We start from the raw sequence: 17,633 nt of genomic DNA, 5'->3' as shown, positions 1-17,633 counted from the left end.
TCCGAATGTCTGGTTGCCATAGCAACTTGCAATCCTTCTGAGTCTCCTGTAAAGGCTCAGGGAGTATGAGTTGAGTGGGGCCTGGGTCACCCAAGATTGTAGGGATAGAGCCCCCAGGACTACCTTCCCGACCTTGGAGTGTGTCCACAGCTTCTTTCCGGGGAAGACAAGAAGAGATACTTTGAGCCCAGTTCCCCCAGCTTTCTTGGGTCCCTGGAAGCCCTGCCCAACCAAGCTCGGGAACGCAGGGCGTCTTCACCCCGCGCCTTTCATCCCCCCTGGATCTCCAAGCACCAACTGGTTCATCACCCTAATGACGCTGACCCTTTTATGAGGCTGCTTTCATGTCAACCGCTTGGGAGTGCCATCTCAGCATTAAGCCTAAGGAGGCTGACATGACATGGCGCCCCAGACCCTGCCCCGGAGTTTATAAGGCAACTCATGGGGTGAGGTCCCCGCTCCTCAGTGTCCCCAGTACTCCCACCTCTCATAAACTCTGTTCAACACGCTTGTCTGGCTGAATGCAGAATGAATTGGGAATTCACAGAGGGCACGTCACAGCTTAATCATCTTTGTAGTATTTCCCTTACCTAAACCAATAATATTTGTGGAGTTGAATTAAATTGGGTCGTTCTGCGGTTAAATCAGGAGAGTTTGAGGTTATGATTTAAAGCAAGGGAGAATTAAAGTAAGGGGACATGGGAATTTTAAAAAGATCTAGGGCTGGGGAAGTAACTCACTGGTAGAGCACTTGCCTACCAAACATGAGGCCCCGGATTTGATACCCAGAATTATAAAATAAAAATTTAAAAAAAAATTAACTCCTTACTTAAGGTAAACAGTGCCAACGTCTCTGCTATCATAGTGCTGAGGGAGCCAAAACCACAGGGCCACCGGGTAGAAAAGGACTGGTGAAGCTCAGTTGCTTGGATGGGAGAGGTCATTTGTCCAGCTATGATTCAGTAGCTTAGCCCTTTCCTATATACCTCCTCTGTGCTCTTTGGAGGCCACAAGACTCACAGAGCATTTGCCCTGATGGCTAGTGGCTCACAATCTTAAGCCTGTATTTGACCATCTTCCCACTTCGGTTCTCTATATCTGAGCCAACACATTTACTCCCTCAGCTTTAATTTCATCTGATTCTCAACTCATGCTATCTCCAACATAGGCTTTTTTTTTTTTTTTTTTTCTCCCCAGAGTTCCAGACCTGTATATCCAAGTACCTACCAGATATGTCTGGGATGTTTCACAAATTCCCAAGGCTTAACATGTTTATTGAACTTATTCTCTCCCCACCCCTCAACAACAGAAAGAACAAATGTTGTATTCGATTCTCTTTCCTGAATTCCCTATATTGTTGAATGGAATCAACTACTTGGCCACCAAGTGGGAAACATGGAGGAAATCATGAATTCCTCATTTTTTTCTCATTCTTGATTTCAAGTTTACTACCAAGCCTTGATTGGTTGATTCTCCTATCAAATATCTTCCAAATCTATATATCCTCTTTCCTTGATTGGTTGATTCTCCCATCAAATATCTTCCAAATCTATATATCCTCTTTCCATTCCAATCCAGACTCTTGTCATTTTTTTTCACTCAGAGAAGACTACAGTAGTCCCCTAATTGTTCCCTGATCTCATCTCTCTCTGGTCTTGGCTGTTCCACAAGTGACCTAAAAGGGAAACACTGTTCAAATTTCACTGGTATGAAACCTATCCGATGATTTTCCACTCCTGTAAGTTTGATCTCTGGCCTATGTTAGGATGGCCTAAGGTCTGAGCCTAAGCAACTCCATTTTAAAAACTCCAATTTGAAAACTGCAGTCTCACCATGCATGCCTAATGGAGAGCTCACCAATATGGCCCTCAGGCACAAACAAGTCACTTCTCCCCAACCTGATAAACTCAGATTGAAGCCTCTGGCAGGCTGTTCATGCCTGCCCAGGGAAAAGCACCCCAAAAGAGAGAAAGGTGAAAAGATCAGGGTGGGGACCACTACACCAGATGGTTTAACCCTAGAGTAAATGATGTCACTGAGAGATGGTGGCAGCTGATAAGGATTAAAAGGGGGGACAAAAGCTCCAAATTTGGTATAAATAACAGAGCAAATGAACAGATATTCAGCCAGCCAACACTGATGCCCTCACACTGAGAGCCTGAAGAGGACCTGGACTGGCATCCCAACACTTTTTATTGTTGCTGATCCTCTGCATCTCTTCCTCACCACTCTTAAACTCTATAGCCACATCTTGACCCTGGTGACAGCCACAACTTCTCCCTATGACCCTCTCCTCAATCAGCCATCAGCTCCATCTCAGGAGAAGCCTGCCTTGGTTCCTGACCTAATCACTCCGGTCTGAGTGAGTGTGCATCTGCTGGACTTAAAGCCTAAGGCTTGAGACTTTTGATCTGACACACAGAGGGAATGTCTGTCATTAGCCTGTCATAATTGTTTGCAGTGCTTAGAATTAATCTAGAATGGTTTGCTGTGAATTGATTATGTTGTTGCAGTGTCTAACATTAAGGGTTGTCGTTTTCTTGATTAAGAACCTATAGAGTGAAATTGTATTGTGTGTTGAGTGAATAAAGCATTGACTAGGGCACAAGTGCGTGGACATTCTTTATTTCTCCCCCTGGACTGCAAAAGTCACACCTTTTGCCCATTTCGACAGCCTGCCACACAGACTTTTGGTTATATGGCTGCTTTCTACCATCAATATTGAACCCAAATGCTTGTAGTTCCAGAAAATGCCATGACTCTTGGCAATATTTTCTCCCCCTAGTGAAGCCAGAATTAGACAGGCAGTCAGTATAGATAGGTAAATCGAGTCAGGTCAGATCAAGAGGCCAATTTTGAGTGATTCTGGAAAATTGGAGACTGTCCCCTGAAGGATTGAATGTTAATTCCTTCAGAACCCTTCCTCCACCCTTATCAAGAATCTGCCCCTGCCCCTGCCCCTGCCCCAACTTGTTGCTAAAGTAACTTATCCCAGGGAGCTATAAGATTGTTAATTAATGTGTCCTTGGCTGCTCCACCCTGCCCTTCCCCCTTCAGCCCATCTGTTTCCCACCTTTTGGCTACCCCACCAAGCATTCCTGGGCTTAGTCATCACATACCCGGAAGGAGAAAGATAAGAGGAAGAGAGCAGGAGAACAAAGGAAGTCTGGGACATATAAAAAGGGCAGAATGCCTCCCTTCTTGGGATACCTTCTCCCTCCTAGGAGAAGTCTGTTACCCCTGTTTTGTTTTGTTTTTTTGGTACAGGGGACTGAACTCAGGGGTACTCAACACTGAACCACATCCCCAGCCCCCCCCCCCCTTTTTAAATTTACAGATATGGTCTCACTGAGTTGCTTAGTGCCACAACATTGCTGAGCTGGCTTTGAACTCATGATCCTCCTGCCTCAGCCTCCCAAGTTGCTGGGATTACAGGCATGTGGCACCGTGCCCAGCTCTGTTACCATATGTGTGTGTGTATGTGTGTGTGTATATATAAAGTTGTTGATTGACCTTTATTTATTTATTTATATGTGGTGCTGAGAATTGAACCCAGTGCCTCACACATGCCAGGCAAGTGCACTACCACTGAGCCATAGCCCCAGACCTTCTGTTACCCCTTTTTAAATAAACCCTGATTTATATGCTTGCCTCAGCTTGCTTCTCTAATGTTCAAAGTTCAATATGTGAGGGAGCAGAACTCCACCTATAACTGGCAGTATCACTAGGATACCCTTTCCCCCTAAGCCTTTCAAACCTCTACACAGACATAACCTCTTCCTGGAATTTCTGCTTGATGTTGCTGCCCCCAAGTTAAATGTCCCTTTTTTAGGGCCCTCCATGGAACCTTTGTAACAGTACTCACCATAATGTACTGTAATTGTTGGTTTGGAGGTCTAGCTCCCCTAGAAGGTGCTCAGAAAACATTTGATGAAGGCTGGGGATGTGGTCCAGTGTTAAAACGCTTGACCGTAAAGGAAAAAAGAAACCATCAGACGATTAAATGATGGAGTAAACGCTGCGTTACTATACTATGTCAGCCTTTAGAAAGAGCATTTGAGCACAGGCAGTCTACCTTCAGGAGCCTAGAGCCTTGAACGCCCCCCGCACTACAAGGCCAAGTCCTCTCTGGGATTCCCCCGCCGGCCGCTGGGGTCGCTGTGCGGCCGGCGCCCAGCTCTCCTCCGCCGGAACTCGTCTTGCGGGGGAAGCTGGAGGACGGGGGCGGAGCCCTCGAAATCTACTTCCACCCGCGGAAGAGGGAAGTCTGTGGCGGTGCTGCGGCTGCCCTGTTTTCTGCCAGCTGGGAGGGGCCGGGTAGGGGTTCTGCGGGAGCCCTAGGAGGTACGGAGCTGGGAGGCGGGGTTCGTCCTGCGTGGATAAAGTCCTCTGCCCTTCGGCCGCCTTAGGGGATCTATCTCTGCCTCATTTAACCTTTGCAAGCCTTCCTACCTGGGGAAATCTCTGGCGGAGACAGACCCCTCTGGCAGTCTCTCTTGGGTATCCCTTAATTGCAGGACTCGTTGTGTGGGAAGGTGTTTATGTCAGTAGCTTCCTCTGGAGAGGTTTGTTTGGGACCCTCTAAGGGAGTAGTCCCTGGATCTCTGCTCTCTGGGCAATCTTTGGAACTCCTGGGGAATTCAGTGTTTGGAAGTTTCCTTCTGGGGCCTCTTCGGAGAAAGGGTGTCTGAGTCTAGGTCTTCTGAGTAAGGGCTGTCCTGAATCCCAGAAGCTTTGCATTCAGTTCCAAACTTGGGTTTTTGGTTATTGGGAGGTCTGCCCTGTTTTGAACCTCTCTTTCCTCACCTCACCCAGGGTGCTTCTGTTCCTCTAGGCGGAAGGTTAAGCATGGGGAAGAGCTGCAAGGTGGTCGTGTGTGGTCAGGCATCCGTGGGTAAAACTTCAATCCTAGAACAGCTCCTGTATGGGAACCATGTAGTGGGTGAGTGTTGATGGGGCTTAGGTAATGGTGGAAGATGTTGAAAAATAAGAGGATTTGATTAAAACACGCAAAGGCTAAAAGCTGCTCCAATGGTTTTTGCATTCTGAAGGGTAAAAACTAACATCATAATTCCTAGTTCTACAACATTGAATAAATCTGGAGGGAAGAATCCCAATATCCACTATAGGAAGGAAAAACTCCTATGTCACACTTTGCTTAGTATGATACACATGTCTGTTCCCCCAAATCATTCCAGTCTTGCCAGACTCTCCTTAGTTCCCACATTACTTTCTCTCCCTGTCTGGTCAGCCTGTCAGGATGTCATCATCACTCACATTTCCCATCTCCCTTCCCATCAGATCTTCTCATTTTATCCCAGGTTCTGAGATGATTGAAACCCAGGAAGATATCTACGTAGGCTCTATTGAGACAGATCGGGGAGTGCGGGAGCAGGTGCGTTTCTATGACACCCGGGGGCTTCGAGATGGGGCTGAGCTGCCCCGGCACTGCTTCTCCTGCACGGATGGCTACGTCCTGGTCTACAGCACAGATAGCCGAGAGTCCTTTCAGCGTGTGGAGCTACTCAAGAAGGAGATTGACAAATCTAAGGATAAGAAGGAGGTGTGTGGCCCAGGCTTCTGTTGGAAACCCCAGTGGTGGGAGAGGATGGGCCCTGGACTGGCTTTAGGAGGCCTGTCGTGGCTCCATTTTTCACTCATTTGCCAAGAGGTAGGTTATGAGCTAGAAAGTCACTGAAGGGTGTTACCTCCAGGGGTGGCCATATATTGAGACAACCAAAGAAACTTCTGTCTAAGGAATCCCTGACCTAAATCATGAAGCTCCAGCTAATCTTCCTGGTAATTTCATGCTCTTACTTTATTTTATTTTATTTTTTATTTTTTTTTTTAAGAAAGAGTGAGAGAGAGTGAGAGATTGGGAGAGAGAGAGAGAATTTTAATATTTATTTTTTAGTATTTGGCGGACACAACATCTTTGTCTATATGTGGTGCTGAGGATCGAACCTGGGCCGCACGCATGCCAGGCGAGCGCGCTGCCGCTTGAGCCACATCCCCAGCTCATGCTCTTACTTTAATTCTCCAAAACCTTCCTCTAAGCTGTAGGCCTGGGAATGCTTCTCACCAATTGTTTCTCCAGAAACTGACAGCCCAACAACTGCACCTGATCTAGTGTATACCCACAGGCTTCTGTTCTTTCTCTCTTTCCAGGTCACCATTGTGGTCCTGGGCAACAAGTGTGACCTACAGGAACAGCGGCGTGTAGACCCAGATGTGGCTCAACATTGGGCCAAGTCAGAGAAGGTGAAGCTGTGGGAGGTATCAGTGGCTGACCGCCGCTCCCTCCTGGAACCCTTTGTCTACCTGGCCAGCAAAATGACCCAGCCCCAGAGCAAGTCTGCCTTCCCCCTTAGCCGCAAGAACAAGGGCAGTGGCTCCTTGGATGGCTAAAGAGCTACCATTCCTTCTTCACCCTCCCAACCCTGTTCCAGCTTATGGAACTCTAGAGGATAGGCTAAGTGTAAGGCGGGTATGTAGGCAATCTGTCCTTCCCAGTCAGTAGAGGGAGCACCCCACTAGCCTAGGCATCTGGGCTATCTCAGGCCCATACCACTTTTCTCTCTGAACTCTTAAGAAATGCAGATAATTTTGATTAGTGCCCTCTTCCCATACTCTCCCTCCTTACGTCAGATTTTTCTCCACTGTTGCCTAGAGTTGTGGGTCAGCATCCCTTCTATCTGCCCTGGACAGGAAATAGAGCTATCATACTGAAAGTGCCCAATTTAGGATTTGGGTCCTATTATAGGGTCCCAACTTCCTGAGCTTCCTGCCAGTAACACACACACACACACACTCTCTCTCTCTCTCTCTCTCTCTCTCTCTCTCTCGCTCTCTCTCTCTCTCTCTCTCTATCACTCTTAAGGCACTATCCTGGACTTTGAGAATGGGTATCCAGGTATTGTATGCATGGCGTACATGTGCTTACTTGTATTAGCATTAGGAGAAGCTCCATCCCTCACCTAACCTTTTTCCTGGCCTATCCTTGGCTGGAAGAGGCTAGTCACCTAGGAGTATCATTTTCTGTATGAATTATTCCCCTGCTCCCAATTGTTTCACTTCCTCTTCCTGTTTGGAGAGCAGATGGGCCTCTTTGGTTGAGGTTGAATGGAGAGATGACTGGGCTAAGCAGCAAGTTATGACCCAGCAACATCATTCCCCTCTAGGTGTTGATTTTCTCATCTGTAAGTGATAAGAGTTGCTTAGACGATCTACATCCTTTCCAGCTGGATGACTTTCTAAAGCCAGAGGCTTCAGCCACCTGTGACTGGCCCCCTTGCTTCTTCAAGGTGCTATGCCTGCCAGCCCTGGAGGCTGGACACGTCTCTTCCTCCAACCACCAGGGGGCAGGAGTACACTCTCCACTCTCAGTTGCCAGAGTGGCCACTCAGTGCCCAATCTATCCACCTGCCCTTGAGGGCTGGTCTTCATCCCTTCCTCTGGTTGTTTTCAGCTAGTAGCTGAACTATTTATATCACCTATATTTATATGCTTGCTGCCATGGTGAAGGCCGGACAAGGTGCTTCTCTAGCCCTTCTTACCTCAGATGTCTGAACAGAACCAGGCAAATCACTAGCAGCTTCCTAGGAGCTCCCAGGTCTTCCGTTGGGGCTCGGAAGGGTAGCTACTCACGCAGATGTGCTATCAAGTGAGCTTAAAACCTCCAACCATCCAGTGCCCTCTTCATGCTTCTGGTGTGTACACCTAACAGGTGAGACACTAGCCAGGTGATCTCCAGTACATGCCCCTTCTCCCCAGAATGGGAGAGGTAAGCAGGGGCAGATGTCTAGGGTTGAGCAAGGAGAGGGCGTCTACAGGCTCAGGCTCAAAGTTCATTTATTGATATGTTGGACACAATAAAACCACAATTGCTATTATCAAAAAGTTTCATCCCCTCCCCTTTTTTTCTTGTTCTTCCATTGGAAATACCTTTCAAAAAAAAGATACAGGTGGACACTGGCAAAGTCCCATATTGTGGGATGAGGGGACAGTGCTGGGCTTGGGTGGATAGGATTTGACACTGATGGCAGCCCAGAAGTGGGTCTGTGAGAGTATCAGACTACATTCCAGCATTCAGCTTTACAGTGGGAGGGGTGCTTGGGAAGAAGGAAAGCTGAACTTAGTGCTGAGGACCAGTCTGGGGTGGGGAACTATTCATGTCGGAGCCCTGGGGGTGGGGGTAGATTTGGTGTTAGCTGAATCCATAGTCCAAGGGGAACCCAGTGTCCCCCAGAGCTGGGGTCCAGAAGTCAGAACGGAAAGCTGTATGGGATGGCTCACTTGAGTCTGGACACAATACCACCTTGACTACTCGTATCCTAGCCTCATCTGAAAGCAGGTGGGCCTGTCCTGGCTCTACTCCACCCTAGCACTGCTTGATCCAGAGTATTTGGAGTTCTTTCTCCTCTGTGGTTCTCCACCACATCCCAGGGTCACCTTGTCATGAAAGCCTTGAACTCTCCAGCTTGAGACTCCATTCCTATTTCCAGTGATTTCTCCAGAGCATGGGGTAGAGGTCAGAGACTTGTCCGCAGGCCAGGTGAGGCTGCTTATGGGAGTTCAGATGTCCAGAGCCTGGCCATGTGGGTGTAGGTCTCGGGGAAATGACAGCACCACGAGGCTGGGGTTCTGCATAGATCTTTGGGATTTATCAGGCTGGGAAATGCAGGTGAGCCTAGGACTAGCCTCGGAAGGACCTGAAAAGGAGGGTGAGGGCTGGACGGACAACTGGTGAATCCCAGTTCAGATGGAGCAAAGGTAGCTGCCCTTAACTAGCCCAGTTCTTCCTAGACTGAGCAGGACCCCCCTCCCCCAAGTTGTAAAAGGCAGTCCTGTGGGATGCAGGAAACCGAGGTGTCTTGGGGGAGACAGTAAGTGGCTATTTGGGAATCAGCCTTGGCCTCCTCAGTAGGGCTAATAGGGGGCAAAGACAATGGGTCCCGTGGCAGGGCGGATGGCTCCTGCTGGAGTGCGAAACAGAGCTGGGCCCAGGATGGGAGCTGGGAAGAGGGTAGCGGCTGCTGTGGGGGCAGGCCGGAGGGCCAGGGGTCCTGGCAGGGTACAGATGGCAGCGGCAGCAGTGGGCAGTGGGCTGGGCAGGAAGCGGGCTGCCAGCGTCTTGGTGAGTTGCTTCTGCAAGGCCAGTTTAGACTACAAAGAAACGAGAGGAGTGACGGGCCTCTGACCCCCAAAGAGCTCACCCCCCTGTCTGGGCCCCATTTTTCAGGCTTTTTGCCTCATGGAGCGTGCTTTTTAGAGTTCCAAATCTAAATCCTCCTCCCTTCCCACTCCCAAATAGTCATTCCAAAGGGCTTTCTCCACCACCTGTCTTCCTGCCCAGAGGGAGGACAACCCCAGGATGGGAGAAGGGAGGAGGCTGTGGGGGATGGGGTAGAGATGGTCTCTAGGAGATGCACGCCCACCCCTCACTCTTGCTCCAAAGATTACAATCCCAGCCCACCTCCCCGGAAATTCCTGTGGGCAGATCCCTGAATGGCCAAAGCCCAACCCTAGCTCTCCCCCTGCTCAGACAGCCTCAGAGCGAGGTGGCCTCCTTCCTGCCATACCACCAAGCCCCCCAGCTGGCCCTCCCTTCCACCCACTCTCTCCCTCCTGACCCAGGTCCCAGCTCTGTTGCCTGGAGACAGATACCTTGAGGATACTCACAGCCAGCGCTGCGTGCTTCTGCAGCTTGCTGTGCTGGCTGGAGGGCTTTGGGGGCTTCCCAGCCAAGCGGTCTTTATGCCTCCTGCTGCTCATGTGCTAGTGGACAGATGCAAAGACTGTGAACAAAATAAGGAAGCCCAAGGAACCCAAAACTACTCCATTACCTTCGACTGCCTGACCTTCCACTACCCGCAACCACACTTTGAATACACAGGTACTGGGAACTCACCATGGTGGCCCTGGGAGCGAGACAGGCTTGGTGTCAAGGAGCCCACCTAGCTCCTTAGCCCTCCCTGCGGGTGCCCTCCTGCCTTGCTTGCCCACCCTCTCACCAGCTCCACCCCAATCAAGGACTCCTTTCTCTCACCTGCTTGAGCTGGGTCTCTGAATTGACCTGGAGCTGACAGAGAGCACAGTGGAAAGGGGGGTTGGGGCCCTGCCGGCCACCCTGACCCCCTGTCACTCTCTTGGCCTTGTGTCCAGCCCCTCCCCGGGATACTGGGCGGCCCCGGCCCTTTCGGGGGGTCCCTCGTTGACCTTCCACCATCCACCGGTGCTTGGCTCCTGGAGGAAATAAGAAAGAAGACAGTCTGTCAGTACCACAGGGGGTCTCAAGGACCACAGGGACCCCCTCCAAACCAGGTTAGCTGGGCTGTCCCTTGAAGCCTCCAGGCTACTCAGCACACACTTTGTCCTCCAGCCTCCTAGACTTCACCTCTTGGTGTCTCTGGCTTCGTGCCAGGCACCCCTAAAGAAAGCTTTGTGGGCAACTGGTCAGGTTCCCTTCTGCTCTGATCCCAACCCCTCCTGATCTTTTTTTTTTTTTAATATTTATTTACTTTTAGTTATAGATAGACACAATATCTTCATTTCCCTCCTGATCTGTTCTAAGGAGAGATGGAGGAAATGGGAGGAGGTGCCTCCTGTCTTCTGGAGTCTGGAGTAACTTCAGAGATTGTGACCTTCAATTCTTGCTGCCTCAGACTTCTCTTCCCAGTTCTCCCTCCCCAGGGATTAGCAGGAGGACCCAGAAATGCCTGCCCAGTAACAGCTGAGCACAGTACTTTTGTCACCCGGAGCTGGAAGAAAGTGCCCAGGAGCTCAAGCCTGCCCACACCTGGTGAGGCTCAGCCTTCCAGCCTCCCCCAACTCCAGCTCCTTGGGGGCACTGACCTGTGTTGTGAGCTTGAAGCTGGGAGGTCGAGTTCACTGTCACCTTACATGTGGGACAGTAGAGGCGCCCCTTTTCGCTCCTGCCTTCCCCACTCACTCCACTTCCCACAGCTGCTGCCACCGGCTCAGGCCCTGGTGCCTCTCTGCCAGGCTCTGGGGAGCAGGGTGGGCAGGAGGAGGAAGAAGAAGAAGAGGCAGCATCCAAAAGGTCTGAGGGGGCTGGTTCCCTGGATGGAGGGTCCGGGGTCAACGGCTGCTGAAGTGGAGGGCCTGCAGGAACTGCTGGGGAGAAGGGAGGCATGGGTGAGAGTAGAGATCCAAGATGATTCTCCAGCCCACAATTCTTAGCACTAACAATGAAGATGGTAGGGTAGGGTGGAAGGGTTCCTGGTGCAGAGATGACCAGCACTGAATTCCAGACCCCACTCTACCACCAATTCACTAGCCAGACCTGGGCCTCAGTTTCCCCATCTGAAATCAGAAAGTTGAACAGAGTGGTCTTAAGAAGCCGCACAACCCTGATACTCAATATTGATTTGCTAATGTTAAACAGAAGTCACCAGAAAGATGTGCTAGAATGTTCATTGAGCACTATTCATAATAGCATAAAACTGGAAACTATCCAGGTGTCCATCAAACAGAAGGATTGTGATATATTCATGCAGTGGAATACTATGTAATGAAGAAAAAGAAAATACACCTATACACAACACCTTATAGACATGATGAATGTTGGTGAATGTTCATGAGATGAACAAAAGCAAGTCAGACACAGAAACCTGTGTACTGGTATGATCCACCCAAACCAGATGAAACTAATTTATGATGAGAAAAGCCAAGATCAGAGTTACTCCAGAGTATAGCTGATTGGACAGTTTCCCCAAAAAATTCATATCTGTATGGTCTTATTTGAAAATAGTCTTTGCAGATATAATTAGTTAAGATGAGGTCATGATGGATTAGGGCGGGACTTATCCAATGACTGGTGACCTTATAAGAAGATCACGTGAGAAGACACAGAGACATGGGAGGCAACATGATGTAAAGACATGCAGAGACTGGAGACTGGAGTGATGAGTCTAGGGGCCAAGGACTGCCAGCAACAAACAGAAGAGAGAACAGTTCTCCCTCTGAGCCTGTGTAAAGGAACCAACACCTGAATTTTGGACTTCTGACCTCTAGAGATGTGGGAAAATAAATTGCTACTATTTTCAGCCACCCAATTTGTAGTCATTTGTTACAGTGGCCCTGGAACTAATACAGAAAGATGGTGACTAGGAGGGGGCCTAAGGCAGGCTCCTGGGGATCTGGTCACATGTTTCCTGAGCTAAGTATGCTCAGATGGGAAGTTCACCAGGCTGCAGCCCATGTACCTTAGACTCTGTGTACGGAATACTCCAATACAAGAGAGATAATAAGCCGCAGAAATCTCTGAAACTCTGGTCAGAAGCTAGATCTGGATTTAGGGCAGGAAGAGAAGAGTTCAGGACTGACCTTTGTTCTGTAGATCTCCAGGTGCTCCACTGGCCAGAGTCGGGGTTGTGGACACCACCACGGCATCCTGTGTCAGGCTTTGTGGCCTCTGCTTGCTCTTAGCAGCTTCAACAGCCTTGAGTTTTCTGGCATGCTTGTGGCCTTTATAATGTGCTTCAGCCTGGTTCTGGAGAAGGGAGGGCCTGGGGTCATAATTCCTTGCCTGGTCCACATGCCCCACCCATGACTGAAGCTGAGAAGAGGGACACCTCAAAGGGATGCAGGGTTCAGGTCACACGAAGTGCACTCTTGTCATTACATCACAGCACATAGATGGCCCTGATGTTTACAGAATGTTTTTCACACAGGAGCTCCAAGGCAAGTGGCCTCTACCTTCAAATTCTGACTCAACCACCTAAGAGCTGTTCATCTTTGAGCAAGTCACATTGTCTCTCTGAACCTGAGTCTCCTCACCCATAAACTTTGTGATGATAAAGCCAACCTCACAGGGCCTAGTACATACAGTTGCTGCTCAGTAAATGTTCATTATCAAGTTTATAGATGACAGCTAGATGTGATGATACACACCTGTAATCCAAGCCACTAAGGAGACTGAGGTAAGAGGATCGACAGTTGGAGGTCAGCATGGGCAATTAGTGAGACCCTGTCTCAATTTTTTTTAAAAAGCGGGGAAATGTGCATCATACCATGCACGAGGCTCTGGGTTTGAACACCAGCACCCCAAAAAGTTTCTAGATGCACATATGAAAACAACAGGGTAGTCATCATATGTGGGGGCCATGTGCCCTGAAACATTCACTCCTTTGTTCATGTTTTCACCAAATGGCTGCTGAGCATTTGCTGATCATTTGCTCTTTGTCAGACACTGTGCCAGGGAGTAGTGTGAGGAAGACATTGTCCCTCCCTCAGAGCAAGTTCTCTGTCCATCTCTTGGCAGGCCTCATATGACCTGATAGACTGGAGGGACCCTCAAATCTGGGCTGTCAGTGTCTTCTGCTTCAGCCAGGGATCCCTGCTTATTGCTCCCAGCCCACCTCCCTCAAAGGTGAGAAAGAGGCCTTCTCAGCGCCCCACGGACTCTTGCATGACAGCAGTTCTGACATCCAACCTAAACCCCAGCATTGCCTGGACAGGAGGTAAACCTTTCTGAGGAGGCCAGAATGAGGCCCCTGCTCTCCCCAGGGGTAGGTTATGTAGAAAGTATGCAGCCTTGGGGTCGGCTAGGCCTGGGTTCAAATCCCAGCTTTGCTATTTACCAGCTGCATGGCCTCAGGCAAGTCACTTAACCTCTCTAGGCTCAGTTTCCTCATCTGAAAAGTGTGGATGATAATAGTGCCTCTATTTCTTTCACAGCTGTATCATTAGAGCCCATCAAGATGATGGGCATGAACACATTCTATAAACTCTGAGGTGCTTTAACACCTCAGCTCCAGACCATGAGCTTACAGGGGAGCCCCTGGGACCCAGAGTGGGTAAGGGCAGTCTTCTCTCTTGCAGAAGGATCCAGAACATAGGAAAGTGGCAAAGGGTGGGGGGGGATGGAATCCCAGTTATCTAGAGGTAGGCAGAAGAGGGTTATGGAAAGAGGCAGGAGAGAGGAGAGGATGGGACAGTTGAAGTATCAGAACTGTCTCTTCTGCAACCAGGGCTGGAAAATAAGGACCACAGCCCCTGAGCTCTGGAAGGACCCCAGAAGGAAACCCAGTCTCCAGCCCCCTCCTTGCCCAGCCCCCTCCCAGGAGTTCCCATGAATCCCTCTCACCGCTGAGTTGAACCTCAGGTGACAGATGTTACAGGAAATGAAGAGCTTCTTCTTCAGAGGGGAGGGGACCCCAAATGTGTGGCTGATGACAGCTTTCTGGACTGGGTCCATCTGTGAGGGGGATGGGAGGGCACAGTAACCCTGGGGTTGATTCAGGAAGGACAGTACCAAATGCAGAAAACTAAAGACCACTGAGAAGTCAGCCTCTAGGAAGAACTTTCCTATCCTGTGGATGTTAGACATAGACAAGAGACAGCCTCTTCCCTGGCTGACTGACTTTTGGTCTCTGGAGGCAGGGGGATGGCCAGGGTAACCCAATGATTTTGAGAACTAGAAGACATGAATTGGTGTGAATATACTTTGTATACAACCAGAGATATGAAAAATTGTATTCTACATGTATGATATGAATTATAATGCATTCTGCTGTCATATATAAATTTTTAAAAAATAATTATAAAAAGAAGAATTGGGGGCAGGAAGAGGCAGGGAAGGGACAAAGAATCCTCCTGTTGGGATTTCCCCTCCTCTAATGGAGCCTGGATGCTCAGACCTGGGAAGAGGGGCCCTATTTTTTTTTTTTTTTTTGGCAGTTTGGGGGACTGAACCCAAGGGCACTCTACCACTGAGCTACATTCCTAACCCTTTTTATTTTTTATTTTGAGACAGGATCTTGCTAAGTTGCCCAGGCTGGCCATAAGCTTGGGCTCCTCCTGCCTCAGCCTCCAGGAGACCCTTGGATTACAGGCATGTGCCAGCAGGGACTAGTTCTGTCTTTTCAGTTCTACCTGCAACTAGGCCTAAGGCTCTGATAGCTTGTCAGGAGTCTGAAAACTATGGCCAGGAAGGTAGTGACCAGGGAGAGAAACAACTGGAGGCCAGAGGGTTCCCGGAGCAGTCTCATTTCCTTGGAATATTAATTTAGGTGTTTTCTTTATTTTGCTTATTTTAAATAATTTTTTTCTTCTACCAAACCAAACTTTTATGTTTCTTTTTCTCAGGAGCTTAGTTATTTGACCAAAAGCAGAAGTTCTCTGGTTTTGTCAAGAGGAACTTTCCAAACCTTCCCACAGGAAGAGCACAGAGGCTTTGAGAGAGCTGGGTGGGGATGAGACCTCAGAGGAAATGGCCTACAGGGCTCTCGGCAAGGAGGACAACAATGATTGTGCCCACCCTGAAGAGTCAATGAGGGGCTGGGGTTGTGGCTCAGTGGTAGAGTGCTTGCCTAGCATATGTGAGGCACTGGGTTCAATTCTCAGCACCAAATATAAACAAATAAATGAATAAAGGTCCATCAATAACTAATAAAAATTAAAAAAAAAAAAAAAAGAGTCAATGAGCATGGGGCTGGGGATGTGGCTCAAGCGGTAGTGAGCTCGCCTGGCATGCATGCGGCCTGGGTTCGATCCTCAGCGCCACATAAAAGATGTTGTGTCTGCCAAAAACTGAAAAATAAATATTAAAAAATTCCCCTCCCTCTCTCTCTCTCTCTCTCTATCTATCTATCTCCCTCTCTCTCTTAAAAAAAAAAAAAAACTTAAATTCTCCTTTGTCTTTCCTGAACTTCAGCAAGAATAAAACTCCTCATTATTAAAAAAAAAAAAAAAAAAAAAAAAAAAGAGTCAGTGAGGTACAGTGAGGAGTCTGGTTCAGAGGCCTGTCTCCAAAAGTCCTTGACTCCTTAGGATCTCATCACCCTGGAGAGCAGGAGGAAGGAGGCTCCTAAGGGTGACTGAGATGGAATTAGAACCGTTCAGATACGCAGACATACACATTAATCACAATTACCCAGGCACAAAGAGTTGCTCACACACAGGACACCAACATACAAACTCCATCCACACACAACACACAAAGATCTACAAAGACACAAACTACAATAGAAAAGCACACTGACTCACAGAGACACGTGGCTTATCCACAGGCACTGCACCAAAAACTCAAGGGAGACCTACCATCTCTGGGCAGTAGTGATGGCAAGATAGGGGTGACACCATCTTGTTCCCTAACCTCAACTGAGCCCAGGGGTCCCTATTCAGGGGGCTCCTAGCCACTGTGGGGGATGTTGCAGGAAAATGGGCTCCTGGTTAGACCCAGATGCTGAGGCTGGCCTCTGAGCCACTCTCCCGGCCCACCTCCCTACCTGGCTGCACGCACCCACCCACCAACCCAACCCGTACCGTGCTGAAGTTGGGGAAGAGACTGAGCGGGGCGGTGCCATTGAAGTGGAAGGCGAGCAAGTGCTTGAAGTCCAGCGGGGGCTGCAGAGGCCGAGTGGGCAGGGGCAAGGAGGCCAGCAGGGGGCTGGGGGCACTGGAGGCTGGGCCTGCTGCAGGAGGAAGAAGGGCAGGGTCTGAAATGGGGAACCACAGGGCTCTTTCCTACCTCTGTAGCCAGAACAAAAGACCGATGGTCTTAGGTGTGGAGCCAGGGCAGAAACTCCTGTTTCTTCACAAAGTAGCATCAGCCAAGCAGACAGAAATCATAGGCCCTATTGGTGGGCTCTCACAGGTGGGCGAGCAGAGGCAGGAAGTCCACAGCTGAAGGTTCCCAGCCTAGAAGGATGACCCTCCCACACTCATAGACAGAAGCAGCATAATGGTCCAAATGCACTCCCCAGGGGAGGTCAGTCAAGGCAGGGGACAGAAGAGATAGGGCTGGCCCCTGACATACATACCACCATGAAGACTGCAAAATGTGCTGGGTTTCCACTTTATTGCAAATGAAGCCCAAATTCAGGGGGCTTGGGAAAAGGTCAGCCCCTTCCCTCTCACTCTCTAGCTGTCTCCTCCCTCTATCCATATCCCATACCATTCACAGGAAGGGCTGACAAAAGGGAATGAAAAATCCATAAGTCTAAGGGATGTGCTCCTCAGCCCTGGTGAGGCCCCCAACAACATTTCCCGGAGGCAAAAAGTAAAATAAAAACCCTAAGCATCCTGGGTCAGGCCAGAGGCCAGCCCTTAGGGGCAGCAGGTACAGCAGCACCACAGTCTGCAATCTTTGGTCTTAAAGGTCTGAGGCAAGGGCAAAAGAGAGCTAGGAATTTGAACAACCAGATTTTAAGTAAATTAGAAATAAATCCAGTCCAGGGGAGTGGGGGCAGGATTATAAAAGAAAGAAATCCAGTCCATTTGGGACTTTTTTAGACCCTGTCATTGCAAAACCAAAAGAAGTCCTTTTGATTTTTATGTGTTAACACTATGAGAGAATAGATTTATTTCACATTTGTAGATTTGTATGAGTATATACATGGTCATATACAGAAAGGCCCTCAGGCAGCCTACTGGCAGGGAGGGGAGAAAGGACACCACAATCTCCATGATCCATTGTGCCCTTGAACCATGAGCACATGCAGAGTATGCTGTGCTGTGTGTCAAAAAAGAACATGGTCTAGTGAGACTGAAGCCAACCTGAACGACATGGCAAAAACCTCCATCTCAAAAAAAAAAAAAAAAAAAAAAAGTTTTTAATTTTTAAAAAAATCTGTAAAAACAAACACGGTGCTTGGGGGGTAGTTCAA

At 49.0% G+C, this 17,633-nt stretch overlaps 2 protein-coding genes across 6 annotated transcripts in view; one reads left to right on the top strand and one right to left on the bottom strand.

Annotated features, from left to right (window-relative positions):
* Window positions 1-4,239: 4,239 nt before the first annotated feature.
* Window positions 4,240-7,899, top strand: Nkiras2 (NFKB inhibitor interacting Ras like 2). 5 transcript variants are annotated; one of them, XM_076869771.2, is made up of 4 exons: window positions 4,240-4,317; window positions 4,835-4,942; window positions 5,322-5,563; window positions 6,169-7,899. In XM_076869771.2, the coding sequence occupies exons 2-4, from the start codon at window positions 4,849-4,851 to the stop codon at window positions 6,406-6,408; spliced, it is 576 nt and encodes a 191-aa protein (XP_076725886.1). In that variant the 5' UTR covers window positions 4,240-4,317; window positions 4,835-4,848; the 3' UTR covers window positions 6,409-7,899. The 5 variants fall into 5 exon arrangements, with proteins under 5 accessions (XP_076725886.1, XP_076725883.1, XP_076725884.1 ...); XM_076869768.2 differs by having other exon boundaries at window positions 4,259-4,344; XM_076869769.2 differs by having other exon boundaries at window positions 4,266-4,344; window positions 4,816-4,942.
* Window positions 7,900-8,877: 978 nt separating this feature from the next.
* Znf385c (zinc finger protein 385C) overlaps window positions 8,878-17,633 on the bottom strand; it is a 34,868-nt gene continuing 26,112 nt past the window's right edge. Inside the window, exons 3-9 of the mRNA XM_076869766.2 lie at window positions 16,291-16,439; window positions 14,111-14,221; window positions 12,349-12,514; window positions 10,855-11,133; window positions 10,049-10,245; window positions 9,667-9,777; window positions 8,878-9,165 (exon numbers count right to left, since the gene is read on the bottom strand). Coding sequence (XP_076725881.1) covers window positions 8,929-9,165; window positions 9,667-9,777; window positions 10,049-10,245; window positions 10,855-11,133; window positions 12,349-12,514; window positions 14,111-14,221; window positions 16,291-16,439 — 1,250 coding nt within the window. The 3' untranslated portion in view covers window positions 8,878-8,928. The remainder of the gene's footprint in view (window positions 9,166-9,666; window positions 9,778-10,048; window positions 10,246-10,854; window positions 11,134-12,348; window positions 12,515-14,110; window positions 14,222-16,290; window positions 16,440-17,633) is intronic.

The sequence above is a fragment of the Callospermophilus lateralis genome, chromosome 11 (genome assembly GCF_048772815.1).
Source record: "Callospermophilus lateralis isolate mCalLat2 chromosome 11, mCalLat2.hap1, whole genome shotgun sequence".
In the NCBI taxonomy this organism is placed as follows: Eukaryota; Metazoa; Chordata; class Mammalia; order Rodentia; family Sciuridae; genus Callospermophilus; species Callospermophilus lateralis.
The sequence above is the reverse complement of the archived record's forward strand: the minus strand, read 5'-3'. Positions and strand labels throughout refer to the sequence as shown.